This window comes from Cyprinus carpio, chromosome B10 (assembly GCF_018340385.1).
Source record: "Cyprinus carpio isolate SPL01 chromosome B10, ASM1834038v1, whole genome shotgun sequence".
Lineage (NCBI taxonomy): Eukaryota > Metazoa > Chordata > Actinopteri > Cypriniformes > Cyprinidae > Cyprinus > Cyprinus carpio.
Genome location: NC_056606.1, coordinates 24,064,696 through 24,092,468, shown reverse-complemented (window position 1 = coordinate 24,092,468; position 27,773 = coordinate 24,064,696). Strand labels below are relative to the sequence as shown.

At 36.8% G+C, this 27,773-nt stretch overlaps 2 protein-coding genes and 2 long non-coding RNA genes across 4 annotated transcripts in view; 3 read left to right on the top strand and 1 right to left on the bottom strand.

Moving 5' to 3' along the window:
• Positions 1 to 273: 273 nt before the first annotated feature.
• Positions 274 to 11,758, top strand: smad4a (SMAD family member 4a). The gene is given in 15 exon segments (XM_042733324.1): positions 274 to 597; positions 1,550 to 1,887; positions 2,645 to 2,825; positions 2,909 to 2,938; positions 3,585 to 3,794; positions 4,761 to 4,807; positions 4,809 to 4,856; positions 4,859 to 4,886; positions 5,031 to 5,131; positions 5,133 to 5,139; positions 5,716 to 5,766; positions 5,840 to 6,020; positions 7,110 to 7,278; positions 8,513 to 8,651; positions 10,660 to 11,758. Coding segments are annotated over 14 exon segments (1,641 nt in total). The 5' UTR covers positions 274 to 597; positions 1,550 to 1,647; the 3' UTR covers positions 10,869 to 11,758.
• A 1,701-nt stretch (positions 11,759 to 13,459) lies between these two features.
• Positions 13,460 to 23,844, top strand: LOC122138769. Its single transcript, XR_006155795.1, has 3 exons — positions 13,460 to 13,497; positions 14,503 to 14,539; positions 23,712 to 23,844. It is a non-coding gene; the product is annotated as an uncharacterized LOC122138769 (long non-coding RNA).
• On the top strand, positions 16,981 to 17,971 carry LOC122138768. Its single transcript, XR_006155794.1, has 2 exons — positions 16,981 to 17,479; positions 17,567 to 17,971. It is a non-coding gene; the product is annotated as an uncharacterized LOC122138768 (long non-coding RNA).
• Positions 18,569 to 27,773, bottom strand: part of LOC109109953 (transcription factor RFX3) — a 46,014-nt gene continuing 36,809 nt past the window's right edge. The window contains 7 exon segments of the mRNA XM_042733323.1: positions 18,569 to 19,172; positions 21,838 to 22,112; positions 22,266 to 22,474; positions 23,736 to 23,816; positions 23,818 to 23,886; positions 23,978 to 24,075; positions 25,606 to 25,760. Coding sequence (XP_042589257.1) covers positions 18,910 to 19,172; positions 21,838 to 22,112; positions 22,266 to 22,474; positions 23,736 to 23,816; positions 23,818 to 23,886; positions 23,978 to 24,075; positions 25,606 to 25,760 — 1,150 coding nt within the window. The 3' untranslated portion in view covers positions 18,569 to 18,909.

Genomic DNA, 27,773 nt, shown 5'->3' with positions numbered 1-27,773 from the left:
TTAGTCTTTTAGAGTCAGTACATTTTTGTATATTCATTTTTGTAATTAATTTATATTATCCTATATTCTATTTTGAACAGTCGAACAATCTAAAGAAAACATATTTTTAAACAGAAGAAAGGTCACAGGAGATATGTGTATATAAGTATTATTTGGGTCTTTATACATGACAGTATATGTGTCAAATGTTGACAAAAATCTCGCTGATTTGGAATGTGCCTCTGATGCCCAAACAAGTGTATATATGTCTACTTATAAGTGTGTACTATATCCACAGAGGCGCAGCCGGACTCAGCGCAGTGCGCATGCGCAGTTCGCCATATTGCGCGGCAGGGCGTGAGGTGGTGCGTCGAGACCGTTGCGGCTACACTGTTTATTTTTGTTGATCGCAGTGACTGCTTTTGCCCCCCTCTTAATAATATATTGTGCCAAATCAAGTCTAACAGAGTCCTCGCTCAAATGAAGAGCTCTTGACGTGTAAATCGTTGTAGATATCAGCGGAACGCGTAAGTGTGAGTTACGCGCGGTTAGCCGCTAACAAGATTCACACCAAAACTGAACAGATATACACATATTCATTTAGCGGAGACACAACAGGTATGTCATTTCAATACAAATGTTCACATTTAAATGTGTTTTACTTGTCTATATCATAAAATCTGAATCAACCGCCGCTTGTGTGCTAGCATTAGCATGTTATGCTAACACGCAGATCTCGCGTTGTTTACATCCTCTTCAGCTCATTTATAAATCACTTCATCACATTCACGAGTTCACGACACTTCCACACCTTTATAAGTATTCGCAGCTGGTCTGAAATCAAGTGTGTGAAGGATTATTGTGTTGTGAGACGCGTTTTAAACTCTTATGTTTGTGCTGTCAGAGTATTGAGCCGCTCTAACGTAAGAGGTTTATTTAAGTGCTTATATTTGCTTTAAACAGTCGTTTAGCTTTAAATTTTACTAAAACCAATATCCGAATATGAAGTTGATGTTCTGACGTAATATAAACCGCATTTTTATATTATATAATGCTTTTTATATAAATAATGTGTACATTTTGAATGTATTATAATTGGATATTTTACATATGTAGTATTTTTTTTAAATAAAATGTTATTACATGTGTCTATATAATATGTTAAACAAATTCCATATACATACATGATGGAAGCTTGATGCTGAATTAAATAAATTAAATAAAAAAGGTAGTTGGGACTTTATCTAACAATTCTGAATGATTGCGAGTTATAAAGTGAGAATTGCATGATATAAATTTGTGAGACAATGTCAGAATTGTGCGTTTTTCTGACGGTGCTGAGAAAAGTAGTCAGAACTCCGGGATGCAAATTCGCAGTTGCAAGGAAAAAAAAGCTGGAGTGTGAAATATAAAGTTGCAATTACCTTTTTTTTTTAATCTAGTGGTGGTGAAAACAGGTTTCCATATTATCAACTCAATTCAGATAGTTTTTTTCTATAAAAGCATGCAATATAATTGAGGGAAAACCTTCAATCGCTCGTTAACATTATCAATCTCAATTCTTCCGCAGGTACTGTTTGGATGGACCCTTCACCGGCAGCAGTTTATTGCTGAAACGAGTTTGAAGCGGCACACGGGAGCCTCTCTGAGGCCCATAACCAGCGCAGGATGTCCATCACAAACACCCCCACCAGTAACGACGCCTGTCTGAGCATCGTGCACAGTCTGATGTGTCACAGACAGGGCGGCGAGAGCGAGACGTTCGCCAAGCGGGCCATCGAGAGTCTGGTGAAGAAACTGAAGGAGAAGAAAGATGAGCTGGATTCGCTCATCACCGCCATCACCACCAACGGCGCTCATCCCAGCAAGTGTGTGACCATACAGAGAACACTAGACGGCCGTCTGCAGGTGTATATCGCAAAAACCTAACCATAACCGAACAAAACAGAGTGCATGCATACATTACATGATGAAGTCTAGTAGATTAGACTAGTGCGAATTTAGACTGCGTTCTTTCACTGCATGAGTCAGTCTATTAAAATGCATTTAGAATGTAAATGCACACACATCCAAACATCAGCACGATTACAAATGTGATACTGATTTTATGCAACAGTTCAACAAACAAGAAGACTTATGTTTTAGACATCATAGTTCCTGTTTTTGTGCTAATCTGACAACAAAAATAATTCCAAACACAGCCACAGCACTGTTGTCTCTGACAGTGTTTCGTTCCTGAATGAATCAACTGTTTAAATGATTCGGTTCAATCACAATGACTCACTTTTCACTGTTTAATATATCAAAACATTATAAATGCATTTGTAACTGCAGGTTAAATGCATTAATGTCCTGCATTAAATAGTGTGTAAACACATCTAAATGCCTCTTTAGACGCAGCTTCTGTGTTTCCTCTGCATTGCAAAGATTAATTTTGTTGATACTGATTTAATTTGCTCAGTAACAGCTCAAATGTCTTATTATTCTAATTCACTGATTAAATGTAAGAACTTGACTCAAAAGATGATGAAAAATCAATTTAAACTTATTGGAAAAGATTCATTTCTATGCACTGACCATCACACAGAATATGAAGAATATCATGCACAGCCCTACTGGTATGTCAGTGTAAATGGCTGTTTCTGTAACGCTCTTCTGCCTTTAGGTGGCTGGTCGTAAAGGATTCCCACATGTCATCTACGCACGGTTATGGCGATGGCCGGACCTTCATAAGAACGAGTTGAAACACGTCAAGTAATGGTAGTGCCAGTTTGCCTTTGACCTGAAGTGTGACAGCGTGTGTGTGAACCCTTACCATTACGAGAGAGTCGTGTCTCCAGGAATAGGTTCGTTTCATGTTTGTTTAAATAGCGTAAAGCTCATTCATTATGGCCTCTATTTAATTCAACTATCCTGTGTTTTCTTCTAGATTTATCTGGACTCACACTGTCAGGCTCTGGTGAGTGATGCTCGATGAAAAAAAGACTTGGTTTCTGAGTGTCTTTGTCCTTTTTGAAGAGATTAATCCAAATTAAAAGGGATAATTCACCCAAAAATGTACTATCTGTCATGTTGTTCCAAACCTGTATGAGTTTCTCTCTTGTTTGAAACATAAAATAAGTTATTTTGAAGAATATTGGTAACTAAACCGGTGATGATCACTATTGACTTCCATAGTAGTTTTTTCAATGGGGACAAACAACTGTATCTATGAATATCTATAAAGTCATTCATACAGGTTTGGAACAGCATGAGGGAGAGAAAATGATGACAGATATTTTTACTTTTGGGTGAACTGTCCCTTTAAGGACACAGGCTGTAGCAAATGTTTTAGTCTGCTGTCACTTTAAGACACAATATTATAAAGTGTTATGTTATAAAACATGTTGTATATATAATACATTTCTATTATGTATTTAAAATGATTTTTAAATTTACATGAAAACTATGAAATTAATACTGTCTTGAATTCTCCTCGAGTCATAAAAGTGTCATAATCAGCAATCTTTTTTTTAGCATCCAATCGAACATGAAACATTATGGACGTAAACTGTTTTTCAGATGCTGACGTGATGTAATGTGTGTCTCTGTATAATTGTTTTCAGGTCCGTCGGGTCTGATGGTGAAGGATGAGTATGATTATGAAGGGCAACAGGCTCTGTCCAGCACTGAGGGACACATGCAGACGATTCAACACCCTCCCTCTCGAGCGGTGGCCCCGGAGCCCTTCAACACGCCCACCATGCTCCCGCCAGCAGAGGGCAGCAGCTCGGCCTCCACCTCCGCCTTCTCCAGCATCGCAGTGGGATCCACAAGTACGACACGCATCACAGTCGCTTGCTCATATCCTTAAACACACAGGCCATGCTGAAAAGCTTTCTCGTTTGTGGAGGCGTCTCATTCGTCATTGGTGTGCAACAGGGCTCGGTGCTGTGACCGTAGACATTCTGCTGTAGCGTTTATACTGTTACGTTGTTGCTGGAACTGGTTTGGTCAGGGCTGTACAGTGTTTGAGCCTTGAATAAATGTACTTCCATGGCACAGTTTTGCATGTGTATGAACCTGTTTACACACCTGTTGTCCAACAAAGATATAGTTTATAGACATGCTTTTTTTCCAAATTAACTTCATAACATCAGTCGAGTGTTTGAAATAATTTTGATCAGACATGGTTTCATATCACAGAATGAGGCAGAAATCATACTATTTTATTATTATTATTATTATATACAGTGATAATGTTGATGAGCATTGCATTATAAATAAACTTTATCCATATAAAAGTACCCAAGATTGCTTGAAGAACACCGATAAACCATATATGTGACCCTGGACCACAAAACCAGTCATAAGGGTCAGTGTTTTGAAATATGAAAAGCTGAATAAATCATCTCTCCATTGATGTGTGGTTTGTTAGGAGGACAATATTTGTCTGAGATACAACTATTTGAAAATCTGGAATCTGAGGGAGCAAAAAAATCTAAATATTGAGAAAATCATCTTTAAAGTTGTTCAAATGAAGTTCTTAGTAATGCATATTACAAATCAAAAATTAAGTTTTGATATATTTACAGTAGGAAATTTACTAAATATCTTCATGGAACATGATCTTAACTTAATATCCTAATGATTTTTGTCATAATAGAAATTATGATTTGCATTGATACCATGATAAGGAATGGCTGGTACAGTGATGCACGCTTGCGGTCACGCCGCTCAGTCCTGGTGTTTCATGGTTTGTGTGTGTGTTGATGTGTGCATGCCGCCCTCTCTCTCCCCAGCTCAGCCCAATAGCGTTCTCTCAGGAAGCCACAGCAGCGATGGTCTGCCTGCAGATTGCCTCTGGGGACGGGGCAGGGCTCACAGCAAATGGCTTCCCCCCGGCCAGCCCTCCACGTACCATCACAGTAAGCCCTCAGTGTACATTCCCCACCCAGCAGCTCCTCCTAGAGGTCCGAAAGCTTTTCAGCATCTCCTGCATTCAGTATTCAGAGCATGAGTTAATCTGATGTGCGGAGTCAGACGTGCGCTCTCTGCTCTTCTGTCCACAGACGCCAGCTCCAGCTGGACGAGGAACAGTAACTTCCCCCCCACTGTGCCTCACCGTGAGAACGGCCATCTGCAGCATCATCCGCCCATGGCCCACCCAGCACCACTTCTGTGAGTCTCACCTCAGACAGAACTACTACTCCACTGAGCTCCACCCCCGGCTCTGGAGCTCTACAGATAATAGATATTAGAGTGTGAGACTTGGTACTGGTGCTAGTCTGGATTTTTGGGAAAATAAAACAATAAAATACTTGTACTAAATTCTTGGAAATTTTTGTGACCAACTAGCAGGACAGTCATTCTTACAAAACAACTGTCCACAAATTTCCCTAAGAAAACCCTGCGTAATGGCTTTAAATGTATTCATGGAGAAGCATAAATGCAGTAAAGAGCATGGTGAATCACAATTAGAGTGTAACATTTGGAGAAGCATAAATGCAAAAGCATGGTCACAATGTAACATTTGCCTGTTAAATCTGTTATTTCTTCACTTTATAATGGGGGATTTTTACTGCGTATTTGTGAGGAATGGACACTGGGGTTGAATAGCATAAATGCAAAATAAAATGTGGTAGAATTGGTTATTTCTGGGGAAGGGATTAAAGTTAGACATCATTTTAAAGTTTTTGATTTGTGATTTGGAAAGTTAGCTATGTATTTATAGTTTTTTGTTTTTTTTTTGTTAAGGGCCCGTTCACAATGAAATCGCGTTCCAGCCTCCGATATCCAACCACCCTGGTAAGAGTTTGCTTCTGTTACGATCTCGTCTCGCTCGTGTGCGGATGTCTTATGGTCTCCTGCTCTCGGGCAGCTCCAGAGTACTGGTGCTCCATCGCTTACTTCGAGATGGACGTTCAAGTGGGCGAGACCTTCAATCCCTCGTCCTGTCCCATCGTGACCGTGGACGGGTATGTGGACCCCTCCGGAGGAGATCGCTTCTGCCTCGGCCAGCTCAGCAACGTCCACAGAACGGAGGCCATCGAGAGAGCGAGGTACAGCTGACACTGAGATCCTGATGAAACTGATGATTATTATCAGGCGTGGGAATCCTCAGGCACCTCACCATCTCATTCCTACACGATTCTCGAGCTACATTTTTTCCTCATGAATTCTTCTGCTGTGCAGATACATTTGTACTACTTTACTTAACATTTTAAGCAAAATTGCAGTTTCTATGTCATAAGGGTAATTTTTTTTAAATCTGAAAGCTGAATAAATCATCTCTCCATTGATGTGTGGTTTGTTAGGAGGACAATATTTGTCTGAGATACAACTATTTGAAAATCTGGAATCTGAGGGAGCAAAAAAATCTAAATATTGAGAAAATCATCTTTAAAGTTGTTCAGATGAAGTTCTTAGCAATACATATTTACGGTAGGACATTTACTAAATATCTTCATGGAACATGATCTTTACTTAAAGGGATACTCCATCCCAAAATGAAAATTTTGTCATTAATCACTTACCCCCATGTTGTTCCAAACCCGTAAAAGCTTTGTTCGTCTTTGGGACACAATTTAAGATATTTTGGATGAAAACCGGGAGGCTTGTGACTGTCCTATAGACTGCCAAATAAATAACAGTGTCAAGCTCCTGGAAAGTATGAAAAGCATCGTCAGAATACTCCATCTGCCATCAGTGATTCAACCGTAACGTCATGAAGCGATGAGAATACCTTTTGTACATGAAGAAAGCAAAAGAAACGACTTTATTCTCCTCTGTGTCTCTCCAAATCAGCGTAGCGCCATTTCGACAAATCTGAGCTGGACGCAGATGGCGTACACTCTTCAGTTGTGTTCTGTCTGTATCTGAAAGTTTACAGACAATCATAGTTTTCAGGGTTTGTCTTTTTTTCCTCCGCATTATTGCTGCGTGATTATTACTGACGAGATCACAGACCGCAGCAGCTTTAATAGACTGCAGCACCCTGGGGAGAGTTTTATCATCTTGACTGTCGTAACCAATAAATTGTACCGAACAATGACGTGCTGATCCAATAGAAGCGCAAACTAATGCAGCAAACACTGAATATGGGACCGGCGCACGTCTATTGATTATTGTGCTTGATCTGGTGTTTTCAGACTGCACATCGGGAAGGGCGTCCAGCTGGAGTGTAAAGGTGAAGGCGATGTTTGGGTTCGCTGTCTGAGCGATCACGCCGTCTTCGTCCAGAGCTACTACTTGGACCGTGAAGCCGGCCGCGCTCCTGGAGACGCTGTGCACAAGATCTACCCCAGCGCATACATCAAGGTCAGAACGAGAGGGACGTCCGATGTCTTCACATAAATTAAGCATTCTCAGAGCTCCACTCCTAAAACAGGTTTTCTGTGTGTGTTTAGTTTTTTTTTAATTTTGTATGTTTTTTGTAATTTTAATGGTTTTTTTATCACATTTATTCTTTATATTTGTAAATGTATGTCTGTAGTTTTTAATAATGTTAATTTTAGCGTGCATCAAGTTGAACAAAATGAAATTGAGAAACGACCAGACGAGTTTTTAAAATATTATTTCAGTTAATGTTTATTTTATTTCACGTAACTAACTCATTTTAAATGGTTTTTGTACTAACCCTGGTGTCAGATTATCTGTTATAAACAGTCTGTGACTTCCTCAATCTTAAATTCTGTAAACTCAAAAAATGCTTTTTATTTGTTATATATGTGTATACGGGTCAAAGACGTTATGATGTCCGCATCAAAAGAAATTTTATAGAAAGCACATTAAATGTAAGCAAAGTTTCTACTTTTAAGGTTTCAAATAAGTTTTTGGAGAATAAAATGTCAAAATTTGGTTTAAATATTGTTACATTGTCATTCAGTGTAACACAATATTTATGGTAAAATTCAAACAACTTGCCTATTCATCATTGTACATATTAAAATATATAAAAGAATAAGGGAGCATATTAATTTTGTGTTTTAAATGAGTAAAAAATTCTTACTGACAAATGGGCAAAACCTAGGATAGTGGCAAATGTTAAAAATGTAAAATTACAACTCATTAGTATTTGGGGTGAAAGTAATTAGTCTTTTAATATGTCATAAATTGATTTTTGTTGTAAATATGCCTGACGAGATTGTTACACTGAATGAGATTTTAGTGGGTGTCTTCTGTAAATCAGGGGGAAATGTATGATATTTATTTTTTGCTCAGATAAACAAAAACAAAATTGCAATTAAATTAAAATGATTTTTTTTTTTTTTTTGGAGGGGGGGACAACAATTTAAAGCACTATTACACTAATTGTTTTTATGCTTAAACCCTTTTTCGTCTTTGACCCTTATACTAACTGAATTGGAAGAAACCAATCATTGTAATGATCACTTGTAAAATAACTTGATGATAAAAAACTAAATATAATCAGAACACTACACAAGGCTGAAACACCTCTTAATTCTGAGTAGTACACATGCAGCTGTTAGTTGACGGTCACAGAGGAGCTTGACATTGCGTCTGAAGCGTGAGCTGGTGTTGTGTCCTGCAGGTGTTTGATCTGCGTCAGTGTCACAGACAGATGCAGCAGCAGGCGGCGACGGCACAAGCAGCGGCGGCCGCTCAAGCAGCAGCGGTGGCCGGGAACATCCCGGGCCCCGGATCCGTGGGAGGAATCGCTCCTGCTATCAGTAAGTGCTTACACTCCAGCACTGCAAACCTGTCGCCTTTTGACATTGAAATAGACCGTTCATATGAACTGTGCAAAAACTACAGTTCACAGATTTTAATAGCACACACATTAGTGTTGTTTCAAAACAAAGTTGCTATCTAAACGAGTGTAGTTCTATTGTAATAATCAGAATTTTCCAGCATGATTTCTGCTGCAGTAGTGTTGTGTTTGGAAGCTTGTTTCTACCACGGAATAAAAACATAAGATAAAAGTGACAAATTCTTTTTTTCTCACAATTTACCAATGTTTTCTCAGAATTGCAAGTTTATATCTAGCAATTGCAAATTATGCATTTAAAAATGAGTTTTCATCTTGCAAATTTTGGTGTTTTTCAGAATTGTGAGTTTCAGAATTTTCCTCTGAATTCTAAGTTTTTCTCTCCCAATTTTTTATTTTTCCCCTCTGAGTTCTGAGCTTACAGCTTGCAGTTTTTTCTTTTTTTTCCTGGGAAATCAGATTTTTATTTTTTTTTTTATGCAATTTTTTTCATTCTGAGTTAATCCTGCCATTTTTTTTTTTTTTTTTTTTTTTTTTTTTTTTTTTTTTTTTTACTTTTCCCCCCAGAATTCCTAGTTTATATCTTGCAATTTTAACTTTTTTTTTTTTTCATGGGAATTCTTATTTTATCCAAAAAAAAAAAAAAAAAAAATATGGCAGGATTAACTCAGAATTCTGAAAAAAATAAAAAAATAAAATAAAAATCTGATTTCCCAGGAAAAAAAGAAAAAACTGCAAGCTGTAAGCTCAGAACTCAGAGGGGGGAAAAAAAAATAAAAAAATGTTTTTCTTTTTTCCCGCAATTTTTGTTTCAAAATTAGTTTTTCCCAGAATTCTAAGTTTACATCTTGCAATGTTTTTTCTCTGAATAATGAGTTTATATCTTGGAATTTAAAAATGTATTTATTTTTTTAAAATCTGATCTTTCATCTCGCAGTTGTTGTTTTTTTCTGACACAGAATATAAAAAAGTTTCTTGCAACTTTTTCTCTCACAAGTCTCGTTTGTTTAACTGTGAATTTATCTCTCAATTATGACTTTTTTCCTGAGAATTGTTTTATAGAACTTTACATCCTGCAATTTTAGAATTCTGAGTTTACATCTTACAATTCTGACTCTTTCTCTCAGGAATGTAGAAAAAAGTCAGAATTGTGAGACAAACTCAGAATTGCAAGGAAAATAAATTAAGAATTCTGCAGTTTAAAAGCTGCAATTACTTTTTAAACATTTTATTGCATGGTGAAAGCAAGCTTGCATAGTTCTGAATCTGTTTTGGTGTAAAGTGCATCATGTGGTCACTAGGGCTGTTGAAAAAACAAATTTGAATTTTGTACTTAAATATTATCAGTTATAATATATATTATTATTAATTTCAGTTAGGGGAAAAAAAAAAAAGCTTTTGTCTTCTCTCCTGAGGCCACAAGAGGGCGCATCAAGCTAATATTACTAATGCACATTTCTTCAAAGCAATAAAATAACACGACTATATGTGGAAAAAAAGTACATAATGTTTAATGTTTATAAGCCATATATAATTAATAAAGTGCTTAAACAATTAAAGCAAAACAGCATCATGCATGTATGTATAGTTTAATGCAAAGGACCGAAAACCAATCACAGAGACTCCTTTCTTCATGTAAAAACATGAGATGCAGTGTGATGGGAGAAACCCGTCATAAAGTCCCGAGACGTGTTTTTTAAAAGTTGAACTTGCGTTAATTTTCCATGTCTTTCTAAACATGCGTCTCTCTTGTGTGTGACGCGAGTGCAGCGCTGATAGATAGACAGAAAATGCAATAAATATTCATTCTGTGTGAACGGCTCAGTTTCAGTTTCACCGTAAACAACATCTTCTCTGTATTGATGCTGGCTTTCTCCACAATATTTTGAATGAACTGTAGCAGCGCCGCATCTAGTGGCTTCAGCTGGATAAGCTATCAGAATCATTCAAATCATTAATCTCTCGTGTAGGTTTGTCTGCGGCGGCTGGGATCGGTGTGGATGACCTCCGCCGGCTCTGCATCCTGCGCATGAGCTTCGTCAAGGGCTGGGGTCTTTACCCCCGACAGAGCATCAAAGAGACGCCCTGCTGGATCGAGATCCACCTGCACCGCGCGCTGCAGCTGCTGGACGAGGTTCTGCACACCATGCCCATCGCTGACCCCACGCCGCTGGACTGAGACCAGCACCATTCACAGCTACACCGCTGCATCTACTAAATTTGATCATGTTGTTTTTGCCTGTGTTGCTTTTGTTCTGGAAGCATTCAGACCTTGAAGGGCACAGGACCTAGTGTTCTATATCTATATGCAGAAGATGATGCGCGGTTGCCAGCTCTGCAGAGGTGCATGCTGGGATTCGGTCGAGTCTTCAAGAGCTGTTTAAATGAATATGTTCCCAGACACTTGCTTCATGCTGTTGCTTCACTAGCCAGTAGAGTCTCCCATTATGATGTCATTCATTTCAGTCAGACTGGTCTTATTATTATTATTTTTTTACTTTGTTTTGATCATCATCTCTTAAAGCAAGCCAGAGTCTCTCAGGCCAAACGTTTGTGTTCTGGAAGCACGATGGAAGTCATGTAGCATCTCCTTTCTCTTGAGTTGCAGTGTTTGGGTTAAAGTGGTTTGGATTCGCAAAAGTGTTGCATGTACAGAAGACATGCGTTGTCTTTCAAGCTTCTCACTAGCAGCTAATTGGCTTGACTTTTGTTTTTTTTGTAAGTTTCTCACTGCATACTTCTGACATAATCATAGCAAGACGTATTAACGGTTAGCCTAGACTCACACACGCACAAGCAATAACAACCAGCTTTTTCTTTTCTTTCAGCCATGTACTTGTTCTAGCACTTTATGCATGTTTGTTTTTCTTTCCATCTTTCGATTTCTCTTCTTTGCAGCCTGTGAATAAAAATGTTCCGCAGCTCTTTTACAGAAAAACAAAGGATGTTTGGTTTAACGGAAGGGTTTGCCCAAAAATGAAAACTAGCTGAAAATGTACACACCCTCAGATCAGGATGAGTTTGTCTCTTCATCAGGTTTGTAGAAATGTAGCACTGCATCAGTGTCTCAATGGATGCTCTGCAGTGAATGGGTGCCGTCAGAATGAGAGTCCAAACAGCTGATAAAAACATCACAATAATCCACAAGTAATCCACAGCACTCCAGTCCATCAGTGAACATCTGGAGAAGACAAAAGATGAAACACATCCAGCATTAAGATGTTTTTAACTCAAATATGAGTCTATAATCCATAATAACACTTCCTCCAGTGAAAAAGTGTTCTGGTGTGAATCAGGGGAGAAATCTGCACAGATCAAGCAGTGTTTAAACAGCTCTAAACAAATATGTTTCTGGATTTTGATGTGAGAGCACAACAGGAGATGCACTTTTTCACTGCAGTAAGTGTTATTATGGATTATAGACTCTATGTATTTGAGTTAAAAAAACGTCTTAATGCTGGATGTGTTTCATCTTTTGTCTTCTCCAGATGTTCACTGATTGGACTGGAGTGCTGTGGATTACTTGTGGATTATTGTGATGTTTTTATCAGCTGTTTGGACTCTCATTCTGACGGTACCCATTCACTGCAGAGCATCCATTGATGAGACACTGATGCAGTGCTACATTTCTACAAACCTGACGAAGAAACACACTCATCCTGATCTCAGATAGACTGAGGACGTTTTCATTTTCAGGTGAACTGTTCCTTTAATGTGGTTTCAGAGCTGGTTTACTGGTGAAAGGTCACAAGGGCTCTATTTGATCCGTGTCTAAAGATCCTTTTACAGGAAACTGATGAATTAATACTTTTATACCATTACTCTCTCTGTTTTTAGAGCACACATCATGTTCCTGTGATGGTCATGTACTGATATGAGATGAACTGGAACGATGTGAACATTGAAAGCCATATGAAGTGAACATGATGGAAAATAAGATGTCCGTATTATCCAGAGCTTGTGTTTTCTCTGTAAGATGACAGACTTACTCCTTTACTCAGCCTTGCATGTCTGGGAGTGAGTTCAGATGACAGATCAATACTTCTGTTACGCTTGATTTTTGATATTCTGTTTGAAAACAAATAGGAAAGTTCTGAATATGAAGAGCATTTCCTCATATTTAGCAGTTTATCAAATACAGTATAATATTAAGTTGATTTTGAAGTCTTGTGTATTTCATATTCATCTTCACAGAAATGTTTTTGCACTTGTGCTTTTCATATCAGAGCAAAAAATCGTAAAGCAGGATATGTTTAGACCAGGTCTACATTTGATCCATCAGGAATTGATTTGATTCGGAAAAAAAAAAATACTTAGGCTGTTAGTGAACATTAACCAGCCACCTATTAGTAGTTTCAGAGCAGAACATTATATTGAGATTTTAAAACTATAAACAGCACTTATTTTTTAAGCTACAAAAAGCAACATAAACTAAATAAAATATTTACTAAAAATAAGATTCCGTAGATTTTGATAACATACATAGGTTTAAACATTCTTTGGATAATGTTAGACTTCGTTTATGTTTTTAAAAATCCTCCACTGTATTAGTAATGAAACATCACTAAATCTTCATCTTATATTATTATATATTTGTGTAAAGACGTTTTGTAACGATACGATCCTGTTCGTTTCTCCATGTTAACTAATATATATTCAATTAGCATTAACGTTAGTAATTCAGTGTGACGTACGTCTCATTAATATTCATGAGGTGGGCGTGGCCCGCTAATTTAAACCGGGTGTGGCTCATTAAGAAACGCTTTTCGGCTGAGCTACAAACATCGAGGTCTCGTTCATTAATTAAGGTAAAACCAACTAATGTTAAACAGTGATGTACCTCTTTACAAAAACATTCAAATAGCTCTGAAGAGAATATATTATATTATATTGGCTGCTGTACTCGTGTTTTTATCTTATGGATCTGGTCAGTTCAGGTTAAATGAGTCTTTTTCCCCTTTAATTACTTACAGTTTGCTGTTCGGAACTAATGTGCTTCCTCCTGATTAATATTAGGAAACATTAATTAACCCTAAAACAAATGTCACTGATGAATCTGTGATGAGGTAGAAAAAAGACTAGAGAAATACAGCCATTAAAAATAACTCGGGAACATTTTCGTCATTAAACTGATCTTCTCAGGTAAATAAAAACATAGTTTAGACATCTTTTAGCTTTTAGCTAATTAAAGAAAAACTAATTAATTGCGATTAATCCCACCTAACATTAAAGTTTTTAAATATACATTTATATCACATTCAATCTTCAAATTAATGTACAAAGAACATAGACAGTATATTTTTAATATCGGTTTAATGGCATCTTTTATTTATTTATTTATTTTTTTTGACTGAAGGTCAGAATCACTGAGAACAATATGTCTCTATAAAATTGTATTTCCTTCAATATTTATTGACTATAGCCATTCAACATTACAGTATAATTGAGAGATATCACTTCTAACATTTATTAGACTTTAAAAAATAACTTCTATTATAAGTGAACTTAAAACAGTCTTCACATAAACCCACTGTAATCAATGTCATGCCCTTCAGCAGAAATATACAGAAACTGAATAAAGTTATCAAACACTAAATCCTCAATTAAACAGATGAATCCTTAAAGCTATAAAAGTTCTTGATTTCTTATTTCTTCCCCTCTTTGATTAATAGACATCACAGCAGCTGGTTATTAGTTTATTTCGGCTGCTATCACTCTAAGAGCTTCAACTCTGACGCCACTATTTTTAACCTTATTATCAATTTCTTTAGAATTTCCAACAGTTCACAGATGTCTCCTTTTCCGTTCCACAGATAAAACAACAGCGTTCAGGTTTGGAGCGACGTGAGGGTGAGTCATTTTTACGACAGTGAACACAACAAGGTCTCGTTTCAACAAGAAAAGGTTTATTAATTGAAAGACAAGCCACAAATTTAAGAAAACGACACTAATAAGCTAGCCTGAGCTCGAGTCTGAAATATTCAGAAAAAACAAACTACATGTGTCTTGGATAATTCCTATATTTCCCTCATATCGACACACTAAATGTTAATATATCATTTTATAAATATAAAAGTTCCCCGGTTTGTTATCCTTCATGTAAAATACACAATACAAATCACTCTACACGTATTAGTAAGCTTTGACGAGTTTTCAAAGGGATTTAATTTACTAAGAGGTAAATTGGAACGACACACAAAAAAGAAAAAATGTACTGTATATGTAAAGTACATCATCCAAAACGATAAAGAGAGAGCGAGAGAGTGGGGGGGGATATCACAATTTACACTTTCAAAGCATATCTGTCATTAAACTGCTCGAAGTAAGGGACTGTAAATAAATATCCTTCCATTTCATCTGAATATTTACATCTATGACTTCCGTTCTGAGAGTTTTCTCAGAGTACCACGATGCTTGTGCTTGCATTTGAATGCGCTACAGCAGGCCACGACTCACTGCGTAAACAGTCAGATGGCACTTAAATATATTCTGAAAACCCCCAAAATAAGACCACATAGAAACCAAGCATGTCACGATAGAAAGAAACCGAAACGAAACAGAAACACCTCATGATGACACTGATAGTGCAGTGCTCGTATCGGTGGAGTCCCAATATAGTTCTGTTCATATCAATCAGTTCGGGTGCCTTTAAACTGCATGTGTGTCCAAGGTGAGTTCTGGGAGGCGTCCGTCCGTGCGTTGGCTTGTACTGGAGGTCTTGGTGAAATCAAAGGCACTGAAGTGTCTAGTCTTCACGCTCCTCAGGGGTTGATATGTTGATATCAGAAGAAGGGCAAGTTTCTTTGCATTGAGATCCAGAGTACGGTTGCAAACCTCCATTGAGGATTTCCATTTAAATTTTAGTGTCTTGGTCAGAAAAGGAAAAAAAACCTCAATGCAACAAAGAGAAGGCTTTCCAAATCAAAAGAAAATATGAACCGCGTTTTGGCAGAGTCTGAGTAGAAACAGGCATGTGGTTTGAAATCAATGCACTGAACGGTTCTATACTTTCTGGCACGTTGTCCGAAAGCGAACTCATGATATTCTAGCAGCACGAGAAAAGGCATGCACGCACGGTCAACATCTACCCAACTATCCAACAGTGAAGAGCCGTCTAGTCCAGAAGAAACACAAACCAAACCAAAGCTCTTCTGGACGCAAATCAACCAGAACGAGTACATCACGTAATCTCTGAAATAATTCTCCAGCTGCAGAAAACCTTTAGTAGCTGGTCGCTTAAAAAGGTGACTTTCACAAATTGCACGCGTAAATATAAATCAACATCACGATTATCAGAAAACTGGACGCGTCAGACGGAATCTCGATCAGCCCTAGTTTAAAAATAAGATACATAATACATTGCTATAAAAAAAAAAACAAATTAAAAAAAATGCATAAAACAACATGAAACAGCTTCTGCGCACACAGTCGCTCACTGAACATAAGGTCAAGAGTGAAGAAAATAACGCAGTTTCCAGTTTCCAACAACAATTTTCCAGTGTTTTCCACAATAGTACAGCGATTTACGACAGGTCAGGAATTAAAGTCATCTGTGAGGTAGCTGTACCTCCTGAAACCAAACAGCTGACTTCATCCTGAACCTTACTAACGGATGCTGTGATCTCCTGTCCATCAGGTTCACATTTCACAGCACTTACACCGCAAACAAAAACATCAACCTAGATCACCTACTTACTACTAAATGAAGCGCCATCGTCTGATCATGCAGATTAAAAGAAATACTGCTATCAAATGATCAATCGCATCCAAAATAAGTTTTTGTTTACAAAATATGTGTGTGTACTGTGTGTGTGTATATATACTGTATATATATGAGAGAGATTATTTGCAAAAACATTACTTTTTTTTTTTAACATTTTCAGAAATCTTTTTTATGTTATCATGTTTTTATTGTGTTTTGTGTTAGTTAGCTTTATTTTTTTTGTTTTAGTTTTTACTTTATATCAAAATAACCCAACTGCAGTTAGATTGAGATTAATTGGAAAGCACATTTAGTTTTTACTTTATATAAAAATAAAAACATGATTTTTGGAAATTGTTAATTTTTGAGAAAAAAAAAAAAAACAACCTCTTCATACACACACACATATATAAAAATACACACACATGCATGTATATATTTAAGGAAAATGTGATGTTTATATAATAAATATTTATAATATATTGTAAATTATATGAACAAATATACACATGTATTTGTGTGTATGTATATATATATATATATATATATATATATATATATATATATATATACACACACACACACCGTACACACATATTATGTGCACAAACTTATTTTGGATGCATTTATTCATTTGAAAGCACTAAAAAAAAAATTTAATTATACATCTCATTTATCAAATTATTTAGTACTACAATTAACGTAAATGTTTTGATACTGAAATCTGCTTGTTTTTTGAACGAGACCCAACTTATAAACTCTTTATCTACACTAATATCCATCAGCGTTTGGTCCACGAGTCGTGTTTTCAGAGGGCAGCTGATGAAAGTAAAATGACAACATATGGGTCAGCAAATCAGAGACACGATCCCGTCAGGATTTGTGTTTAAGTGAGGTAGAGCCACAAGATACACACGACGACAAACACCTCGGCCGAATCCACGCTTTCACACACACCGCTGACTCCGGGAGCGTCAGTGAGCGACGGACGAGTGTCCACCGTGACGATGCTCGCTCCGGCGCTGTGGTTTCAGTACAGACCGAATGGAAAGCTGTTGTTTGGGTTAAGGCACTAAGATGAACCCGAGGTACATAAAATCCCTGACATTCGCTCTGTTCTGCAAGCTTCCAAACGGCCCTGTTGTCTCTCACACTTGTGTTTTTGGTCCAATTAGGAAAAGAAAAGACCCACAACGCAGTTCACACATGCAGCATATCTGTGCAACGACCACAAAAACTCATTTTCAAGCTACCGAACGACTAAATCCACAAACAGAAGGCAATTGGAAACACAAGTACAGAAGGTGAAAAGGCAAGCTCGAGATGTGTAGCCTGCTTCGATTATAGCAGCACAGAGACGTTCCACTCCTGAACCAAAGAGCAAGCAACGTTTGGCCGATTACACGTTCTAAACAAAACTGTAAACCGTGAGCAGTGATCAATATCCACGAGGAGAATAGTACGTCTCCCGTGGGTCTGAGTTCTGGGTCATCCAGAATGTTTCTGTTAACCCAAGTGAAAATAAAGCACACGACCATAAAGAGCACGGTTTTCACACACTCATTGTGTTCTTAATATACTAAAAATGACTCTTAAGATAAACTTAAGATCACCTAAGTGTACTCAACTGTGCTATTTTGGGACACCATGAATATGAACTAAAAGGCACTTTTACCACACTATTCCTATATTTCAAAATGTATTTAGTCGACGTTTGTAAGCACACTTGAGTTAACGTGTATAAAAGTGTACTACAAGTGTTAACTAAAAACATTTTTTAAATATAGAGATAGTACACTGCAAAAAAATGACTCTCTTAGTATTTGTGTCTTGTTTTCTAGTATAAATATCTAAACATTCTTGAATCAAGATGAATTACTGTACAAGTAAAATTACTTAAGATGATTGTTTTCTGTAAATTGTAATATTATTTAATAATATTTAATATTTTTATTTTTATTTATATTTTTTTTTTTTTGGTTTTTTCTTTAGACTTTTTGCAACCATCTTGTTTAGCCTTTGAATTCCAGATGATTTTCCTTTTTCCTTACTTTTTTTTTAAGGAAAAACGAACAATTGATTTTTTTTTTTTTTTTTTTTTTTTTTTTTTTTTTTTTTAAGAAAACAAGACTTAAAATCTTAAATAATTTTACTTGTACAGTAAATGCATCTTGATTCAAGAATGTTTAGATATTTCTTTAGACACAAATAGAGAATAATTTTTATCAGTGTGTTAAAAGTGCATTTTAGTTAATATTCGTGGTGTCCAAAATAGCACAGTTGAGTACACTTAGATGATCGTAAGAAGTACTAAAGAATGATTTTTAGTATATTAAGTCCAAAATAAGAGCGCAGAAATAGAGTATATTATGGAAGTGCACTTTTTTCACCTGGGAACATTAGGGCTTTAAACTTTACAATCAGCATCTCATCACATCCTGAAGCTGGTTTGCTTTGTGGATGATCTCTCCGAGTGTCACGGAGATCTGTTTTCACGAAGGTTTTAGAGACAGATGGTTCAGACCGAGGCGTAGGTGTTTCCCAGGCTGCTGCAGTGACGGATGGTGCTGGTTCCGCTCGAGCTGAGGATGTGCTCGGTCGAGGGTAGAGCGCTGAGCATGCTGGGTTGAACCACGCTCACCACCGCGCTGCTGCCGTCCTCCATCGCTCCCACCTGCAGCACCTGGATGACCTCCGTCTCCGCTTTCTCCCGCTTGGCCAGAGGCTCGTCAGACTCCTCCATCTCCTCGTCCAGATCACTGTCCATCTCGCTCACCTCGTCTAGCAGACACCAGAAAGCAGCAGCATGTCATTCACAACCCGCTTCACTTCAACTCTGCAATGATTCTCTTACTTTGTATTAGTGTCTAAACATTCTTGAATCAAAATGCATTTAATGTACAAGTAAAATTATTTAACATTTGTGTGACTGTGGAGCAAAAAAGTAGTAAGAATCAATTTTGTGAAATTGAGATGTATACATCATCTGAAAGCTGAATAAATAATCTCTCCATTGCTGTATGGTTTTGTTAGGAGGACAATATTAGTCTGAGATACAACTATTTGAAAATCTGGAATCTGGGGAGCACAAAAAATCTAAATATTGAGAAAATCATCTTTAAAGTTGTTCAAATGAAGTTCTTAGCAATGCATATTACTAATCAGAAATTAAGTTTTGATATATTTACAGTAGAACATTTACTAAATATCTTCATGAACATGATCTTTACTTAATATCCTAAATCGAAAATCTGTAATTTTGACCCATACAATGTATTTTTGGCTATTGCTACAAATATAATCATGCAACACAAGACTGGTTTTGTGGTCCAAGGTCACAAATTAAGTCTTGTTTTCTAAAAAAAGATTATAAAAATTGTTAGTTTTTGCTTAAAACGAGCAAAAATATCCAGCAATGGAGTTATAAAAATCATTTTAATTCAAAAGATAAACAAGTTTATTTTTCTTGCCCCATTGTCAGATATTTTTGCTTGTTTTAAGGAAAAACTAAGAAAATTTATATTTATATATTTATTTATATTAATAGAAAACAAGACTTAATATCTTAAATGCATCTTGATTCAAGAATGTTTAGATATTTATAAAAATATTTACGTAAGAGAATCATTTTTTGCAGCCAAAGTGGGACTTTAAAGAGATAGTTCACCCAAACATGAAGCTCAAGTCGTCGTTTACTCACTCTTTTGTTGTTTTAATGCAGTATTCCACAAAAGGAAATGTTTAAATAATGTCCAGTGTGCACTAGTGATATAATGGGAGCGTATGGTGATCATCATCAAGCTTTTAAAGGGTTAGTTCATCCAAAAATGAACATTCTGTCATTATTCACTCACCCTCATGTTGTTTCAAAAACCCGTAAGACCTTCGGTTCATCTTCGGAACACAAATTAAGATATTTTTGATGAAATCCGAGAGCTTTCTGACCCTTGATAGAAAGCAATACAACTCACGTTTAAGTCCCAGAAACATTGTAAGAACATCGTTAAAATAGTTATCAGTGGTTCAGAAGAACTGTTGAATGACGTTGTTTTCTTTGCACACAAAAAGTATTCTCGTAGCTTGATTAAATGGACTGTTTTACCGATGTTCTTGCTACGTTTCTGTGTAATTAATGACAGAATTTTCATTTTTGTGTAAACTATCCCTTTCAAAAAGATGCAAAAGTATCACAGATTGGTCCCATGCGACCTTAAAAGAGCCGAGGGAGTGTATGGTTTGATAAAAAAACAAACCAAAATTCAGTTTAGGTGCAGAAATGACCCCACAATAACAGACCGGTTCATAAAACTTTATATTTCACATCTTTTGAAAATCTAGCTAGATAAGCACTCGTTGTGTAAACACTAGTGATGTTACATTCAACACCGAAGCTGGTATCAAACACATTTCACATTGAAGCGCTGTATTCGAGCTGGATTCGTTTCCCCAAAAGAACGTGATTCTGTGACGTCCGAAAATTTGCCCAATAAATAAGGACTGCAGAGGTAAAATAGACAGATCACGGATTTATGTTTGATTTTTTATACTTATTTTAGTGGTAGTACACCGACACAAATAAATGACTTTGACAATGACCATTATTTATATCAAATAAATGAAAAAAATTTTAGGATCAAACTAGCAGCTGTAATGCAGGTTTGGACGGTGTTATTCATTTTATGACCAGTAGATGGCCACAGAATCCTTCGAAACTCGTTCAGCCAACAGTTCATTAAATAACATATTCAATTTCAGTGTTTTTTTCATCGTATACCCGCAGAATACTATCTGAATATATGGTACGTGTGAATGAATGGATGACCTTAGCATAAGTGTGGTTTTGGTCACAATTTCTGAAAATAATAATAATCGGCATTTTATTTGGTCTGAACCAAAGCAAGAGAACTAGCAGACTTTCCTGGTGTGAATACACCCTTAAATAGCTTGCACAGGACATTTAAAAAAAAAAAAAAAAAATTCTTTTGTTGCCTGAAATGAAAGAAAGGCATACTGTATTAAACAGCAAAAGGGTGGTAATAAGGTAAACTGACTTAATCTTCATTTTTGGGTCAACTATCCCTTTAAACAAAATGAAAATGTAGGGCAATGTAGCTTGATTTTATTTATAAAGATAAAAAAGGACAACTTATTCTACAATGGACCACCTATTAGTCTCTCTATTAGTCAGAATGACATGAGTTTATCAAATTAAGAGGGATTAGTGGTGATGTCAGCCAAAAAGGAAATCTTAATGTGTGATGATGACTCTACCAAACCTTGCCTTATGATGAAGGAACACAACAGTAGAGTGTTTGTACAGTAGAGCAATCCAGTCTCTCAAAGCAAAGCAACTAAATCTGAGAGTCCCCTACTGGGCTCGTTAGTCTGGACTGTAATTATGTAACTGTGTGTGTAATGGAGTCTCAGCTTGCAGTCTTGAGCTTACCTTTGTCGATGTTGGCAGGTGACATGGTATTCAGGTCCTGAAACTGCACAAAGAAATGTTGATTAGAGAGAAAGACTGGCTTCATGGCTCTTTACAGCTGAGCTACACAGACAGTCTGTACCTCTCCCATGACTCTGATGGGCGTCTCTCCCGTGGCCTGTGCGACGCGGTGCTCCACCAGATAGAACATGTACTCGTCGTACAGCAGCCGGATCAGGTGGAAAGAGCCGAAACTCGCCGCGCTGCGCAGGGTCAAGTCTCTGATGACCATAGAGCTGTGAGAGTCCAGCAAAGCATGCAAGTAAAAAGTAGAGCTGACACTTCGATCGTAAGGGGGTAGTTGGTTGGTCTACTTAAAAACAAGGATCTGGGGAGATCCCAGCACGGTTACAATCTACACAAACTGAACCGAGTGTGAAAAGTCTTGCCTGTAGAAGGACCACTTGAGCAGGAACTGGCGTGCAGCTTTGGGGAGGCTGGGTTTATCCTCGTACGGCTTGAGCATTTGAGTGACCACGTTGTCCAGCCAAGCTGCCCACTGTTCCAAGGAGCTCTGCTGCTGGAGGGTGGCCTTGAAGTCCTGCTCGAGGCGTTGAACTACGCCCTCTTCACACTGGCACACCCACGAGGCCTGCTCCTGTACGTCATCAACAACCGGTCAGAACATCACTGCCGTGGATCTTATAATGGACATTGTGAGGCTGGAATACGCTACACGAATTTTGCACAGATTCAAAAGTCAGATAGTTGCCAAAAGTCGGAGCCAGTCTGCAGATTTCACTGAAAACTGCGTAGTGCATGACGGGCAAAGACTCAAACCTGCTGATTTTAGAACACATTGCATCTCTTAGAAACGAGGAGGATGTTTCTGATTTTGAGTTTCTCAGTTGATAATGACGTGAAGGCCAAGTATAGGAACCCTAGTGAAAAATAAATATAATACAATTTGTGCTAAGCATACTTCAAATGCATATTTATGCACTTAATAAAAATACCCTGAAATTGTACTTTTAGTATAATAATAACCGGAAGTCTGCTAAAATTGGAACAACTAATTTTTTAACGCACTTTAATTGAGGAAGTAGTGCCAACTTAAGATATTTGATTGAGCTAAAGTGAAACTATTGCAAGTACATTTTTAATATCTTGCATTTCAGATCAAAGATCATACAATCCTCATTTATTTGTGATATTAAAACACATTTTAGGCTTGATATTAAGAAATTTTAGTAGAACTCAATTTTTTTTTGTATAAGTCAGTCTTGCCCTGCGAAGCAGTCATAAGTAGCACAGGTATATTTGTAGCAATAGTCAACAATACATTGTATGGGTCACAATTAAACATTTCTCTTTTATGACAAAAATCATTAGGATATTAAGTAAAGATCATGTTCCATGAAGATATTTAGTAAAATGTCCTACTGTAAATATATAAAAACTTAATTATTGATTAGTAATATGCATTGCTAAGAACTTCATTTGAACAACTTTAAAGATGATTTTCTCAATATTTAGATTTTTTTGCTCCCTCAGATTCCAGATTTTCAAATAGTTGTATCTCAGACAAATATTGTCCTCCTAACAAACCACACATCAATGGAGAGATTATTTATTCAGCTTTCAGATCTCAGATTCCATCTCAATTTCTAGAAAACTGACTCTTATGACTGGTTTTTGTGGTTCAAGGTCACATGTTACTAGATTTGAACTATAGAATGAAATTTATTTTTTACTAAGTAATCCATACTTAGTACCAGTCACAGCAAGGTGCCTAGTGTTTTACAGTCTATTCAGAAGTTGTGTTGTGTATTCCAGCCTTTACAAAAGAGTGCATGTTCAGAACTATGGAACTAAAGGCCAGCTTTCTCTGTCAGGATGCCATGACGTGTAAAACACACCTGCACATTGGCAAAGTCAACCCGGTTGAGATCGCTGAGCATCTGGTTGATCTGGGAGGTGTTCTGCAGCACTGCACGGGCCCGCCTGCGCCAGATGATTCAGAGACGTGTATCTGCGGAGCGTCTGAGCGAAGGCACTCACAGCGGAAACCTGCGCCAAAAGAGGAAGAACTTCTTCAAACTGGGAGTTCTACGGCAGACCAAGGCTTCTATTATCAGCTGGTAACCATCCACACTCTTACCTTGGTCTGGATCATCCTCTGGGGGATGCTGCTCATGGCGTTGGTGAGCCAGCTCTCAAGGCTTTTGGCAAAATTACGGATGGCTTGAGTCAAGGCACCTGTGGAACACAGACGGAGGTTTAGATTTACACTGAATAGAGGACAGGCAAGAACAGTAAGATTGTTTTTTTTTTTTTAATAGAAGTCTCTTCTGCTCAACATGCCTGCATTTATTTGATCCAAAGTACAGCAAAATCGTCAAATATTTTTACTATTTAAACTAATTGTTTTCTATGTGAATATCTGTTAAACTGTAATTTATTTCTGTTATGTACAGCTGTATTTTCAGCATCATTACTCCAGTCTTCATTGTCACATGATCTTCAGAAATCATTCTAATATGATGATATTCTGCTCAACAAACATTTATTATTAGTATTATTATGGGGTTGAAAACAGCTAAGTAGAATTTTTTCAGGTTCCTTTTATAAAATAAAGAGTTGAGCAGAACAGCATTTATCTGAAATTTTTTTTTGTAACATTATAACTGTCTTTAATCATCACGTATCATCAATTTAAAGCATCCTTGCTAATAAAAGTATTAATTTCTATAATTTTATTATAGAATCTGTGTATAATGTTACTGGTATAGTTTATAATGTTACAAAAGCTTTTTATTTCAGATAAATGCTGATTTGGATTTTTCTATTCAAAGAATCCTGAAAAAAAAAAAAAAAAAATGTACTCAACTGTTTTCAACATTGATAATAATCAGAAATGTTTCTTGAGCAGCAAATCATCATTATTAGAATGATTTCTGAAGATCATGTGACACTGAAGACTGGAGTAATGATGCTGAAAATACAGTTGAACATATACACTTATAAATAAATTACACTTTAACATGTAATCAAATAGAAAGCAGTTATTTTAAATAGTAAAAAATATTTCACAATATTGCTGCTTTTGCTGCATTTTGGATCAAATAAATGCAGGCTTGTTGAGCAGAAGAGACTTCTTTTTCTCGTTCAAACTCACGCATCAGGACTCAATATAAGGACGGCCTGAAGGCAAAGGCGAGCGTAAAAGGTGCTCAGGATTGTTGACGGAGCTGTTGAGTGCTGTGTGAGAAGTTGTATTCTGTGAAAGAAAACTAATAAACCTAATGCTGCCAAAGAAAAATAAAAGTAGTGCTCACTGCTCCTGACTAAATATCCTTCGTAACATCAATAATGATTTATCTATATTTAATTTATACAGTGAAGACTATGCAGTTATTTTATATTTGATTATTACATTTCTGTACCTGAAAGCAGTTCTAGAGCTCATGTTCATGTATGTTATATATTTTGGTTGCATTTGTGAGTTAATAAAGATGTAGATGGTTGTTTAAAATAGGTATATAATGTCATAATATCGATTAATCGATTGATATACTCCTGTATCAAATCGTATCATATAATTTTTTTGAGATATCTGCAAATATCGTATCGCTGGGTATGAGAATCGATATCGTATCGAGACGAATGCTCCGATTTACACCCTAGTTTAAAGTATCTCAACTGTACAGAACACTGAAAGAAAAGAGTTTCATGCTAATCCACAATGATCTGTGCCTTTTGCGGCTATGACTATGAAGAAAGACTCACTAGGAATGGGTCTCAGTACATCAGGGATGAGGATCTCCACGAGGGCCTGATACATCAGGTGATCACAGGTGTTCATCCACTTTAGCACTGCCTCGTTTCCACAGAGCAGAACCAGTCCGGTCCGCGGCAGGCGGCCCTCGATCTCGCTCAGACCACTTAATCAAAAATAATTTATTTTAACATTACGGTCACATTTTTGTTTTTTGATAGTCCACTTTAGACATTCTACTAACAGTAACTTTGCAACTACATGTCAACTAGCAGTCATTAGAGTATTAGTAGACTGTCTGCTTTATTTTGATGGGTCCACAACATACAACACACTGATTGAGAGAAAAACTTTGTCAACTTATTCTACTAACCCTAAACCTAACCTAACAGTCTACTCTTAGTAAGTTGACGTAGTTGCAGATGAATGAGAATGAGCTGACATGTAGTTGCAGATGAATGGGAATGAGCTGACATGTAGTTGCAGATGAATGAGAATTAGCTGACATGTAGTTGCAGATGAATGAGAATGAGCTGACATGTAGTTGCAGATGAATGAGAATTAGCTGACATGTAGTTGCAGATGAGAGAGCTGACATGTAGTTGGGGATGAATGAGAATTAGCTGACATGTAGTTGCAGATGAATGAGAAATAGTTGACATGTAGTTGCAGATGAATGGGAATTAGCTGACATGTTGCAGATGAATGAGAATTAGTTGACATGTAGTTGCAGATGAATGGGAATTAGCTGACATGTAGTTGCAGATGAATGAGAAATAGTTGAATGTAGTTGCGATGAATGAGGTTGACATGACATGTTGCAGATGAATGGGAAATAGTTGACATGTAGTTGCAGATGAATGGGAATTAGCTGACATGTAGTTGCAGATGAATGAGAAATAGTTGACATGTAGTTGCAAATGAATGGGAATTAGCTGACATGTAGTTGCAGATGAATGAGAATTAGCTGACATGTAGTTGCAGATGAATGAGAAATAGCTGACATGTAGTTGCAGATGAATGAGAAATAGTTGACATGTAGTTGCAGATGAATGAGAAATAGTTGACATGTAGTTGCAGATGATGAGAAATAGTTGACATGTAGTTGCAGATGAATGAGAAATAGTTGACATGTAGTTGGCAGATGAATGAGAAATAGTTGACATGTAGTGCAGATGAATGAGAATTAGCTGACATGTAGTTGCAGATGAATGAGAAATAGCTGACATGTAGTTGCAGATGAAATGAGAATTAGTTGACATGTAGTTGCAGATGAATGGGAATTAGCTGACATGTAGTTGCAGATGAATGAGAAATAGACGTAAGTTGCAGATGAATGAGAAATAGTTGACATGTAGTTGCAGATGAATGAGAAATAGTTGACATGTAGTTGCAGATGAATGAGAAATAGTTGACGTAGTTGCAGATGAATGGGAATTAGCTGACATGTCGCTGCAAAGTTGCTTACAGTTAGTAGAATGTCAAATGTGGACTACAAAAATACAGTGTAACCAATATTGCTTGTTTAATCTAATAAACTTGATGAAACATCAAAGAGGTAGGTAACAAGAGTAACTCACCTGTTTTTCAGTGATGGGTGACGCCCTCTACGGAGCTGGCTGGATGGAGAATAGCGCCAGAAAGTCTGCCACAAGTTCTCGATAGATTGAACTGAAGGTTCACCCACTACGTCCAAAATGGCCTACGTGTGAAAATGGTAACAACAACTTTAAACTTGACCTCAATGAGCTGAGAATAGGCCTTTATCACACTTCTGCGTGTTCGTAGGGCAGATGTTTTTCAATTATAGTAGGGATGTAATGATTCACTCACTCACGATTTGATTCACAATTTTGATTTCATGATTCAATTCAATTCACTTTTCTTTTTTTTTTTACAAAATGAGATTTAAGAAATTATAAATTAAATGTGTCCTTTTATTATTGCTTGGACAAAATGCTGCACATTTCTTTGTGAAATTGAAATATAACTATAATAATATACTAATATAGCACTTGCATATTATTGCTCTTTTGTTGGTTTTGATTGCTTCTATTGTCCTCATTTGTAAGTCATTTTGGATAAGTGTAAATAACAAAACAAAATAAAAATTTAAAACCAATCCAAATCAAATAAGTAACAAGAAAAGTAAGATCTCTTCATACAAACAAAATAAGGC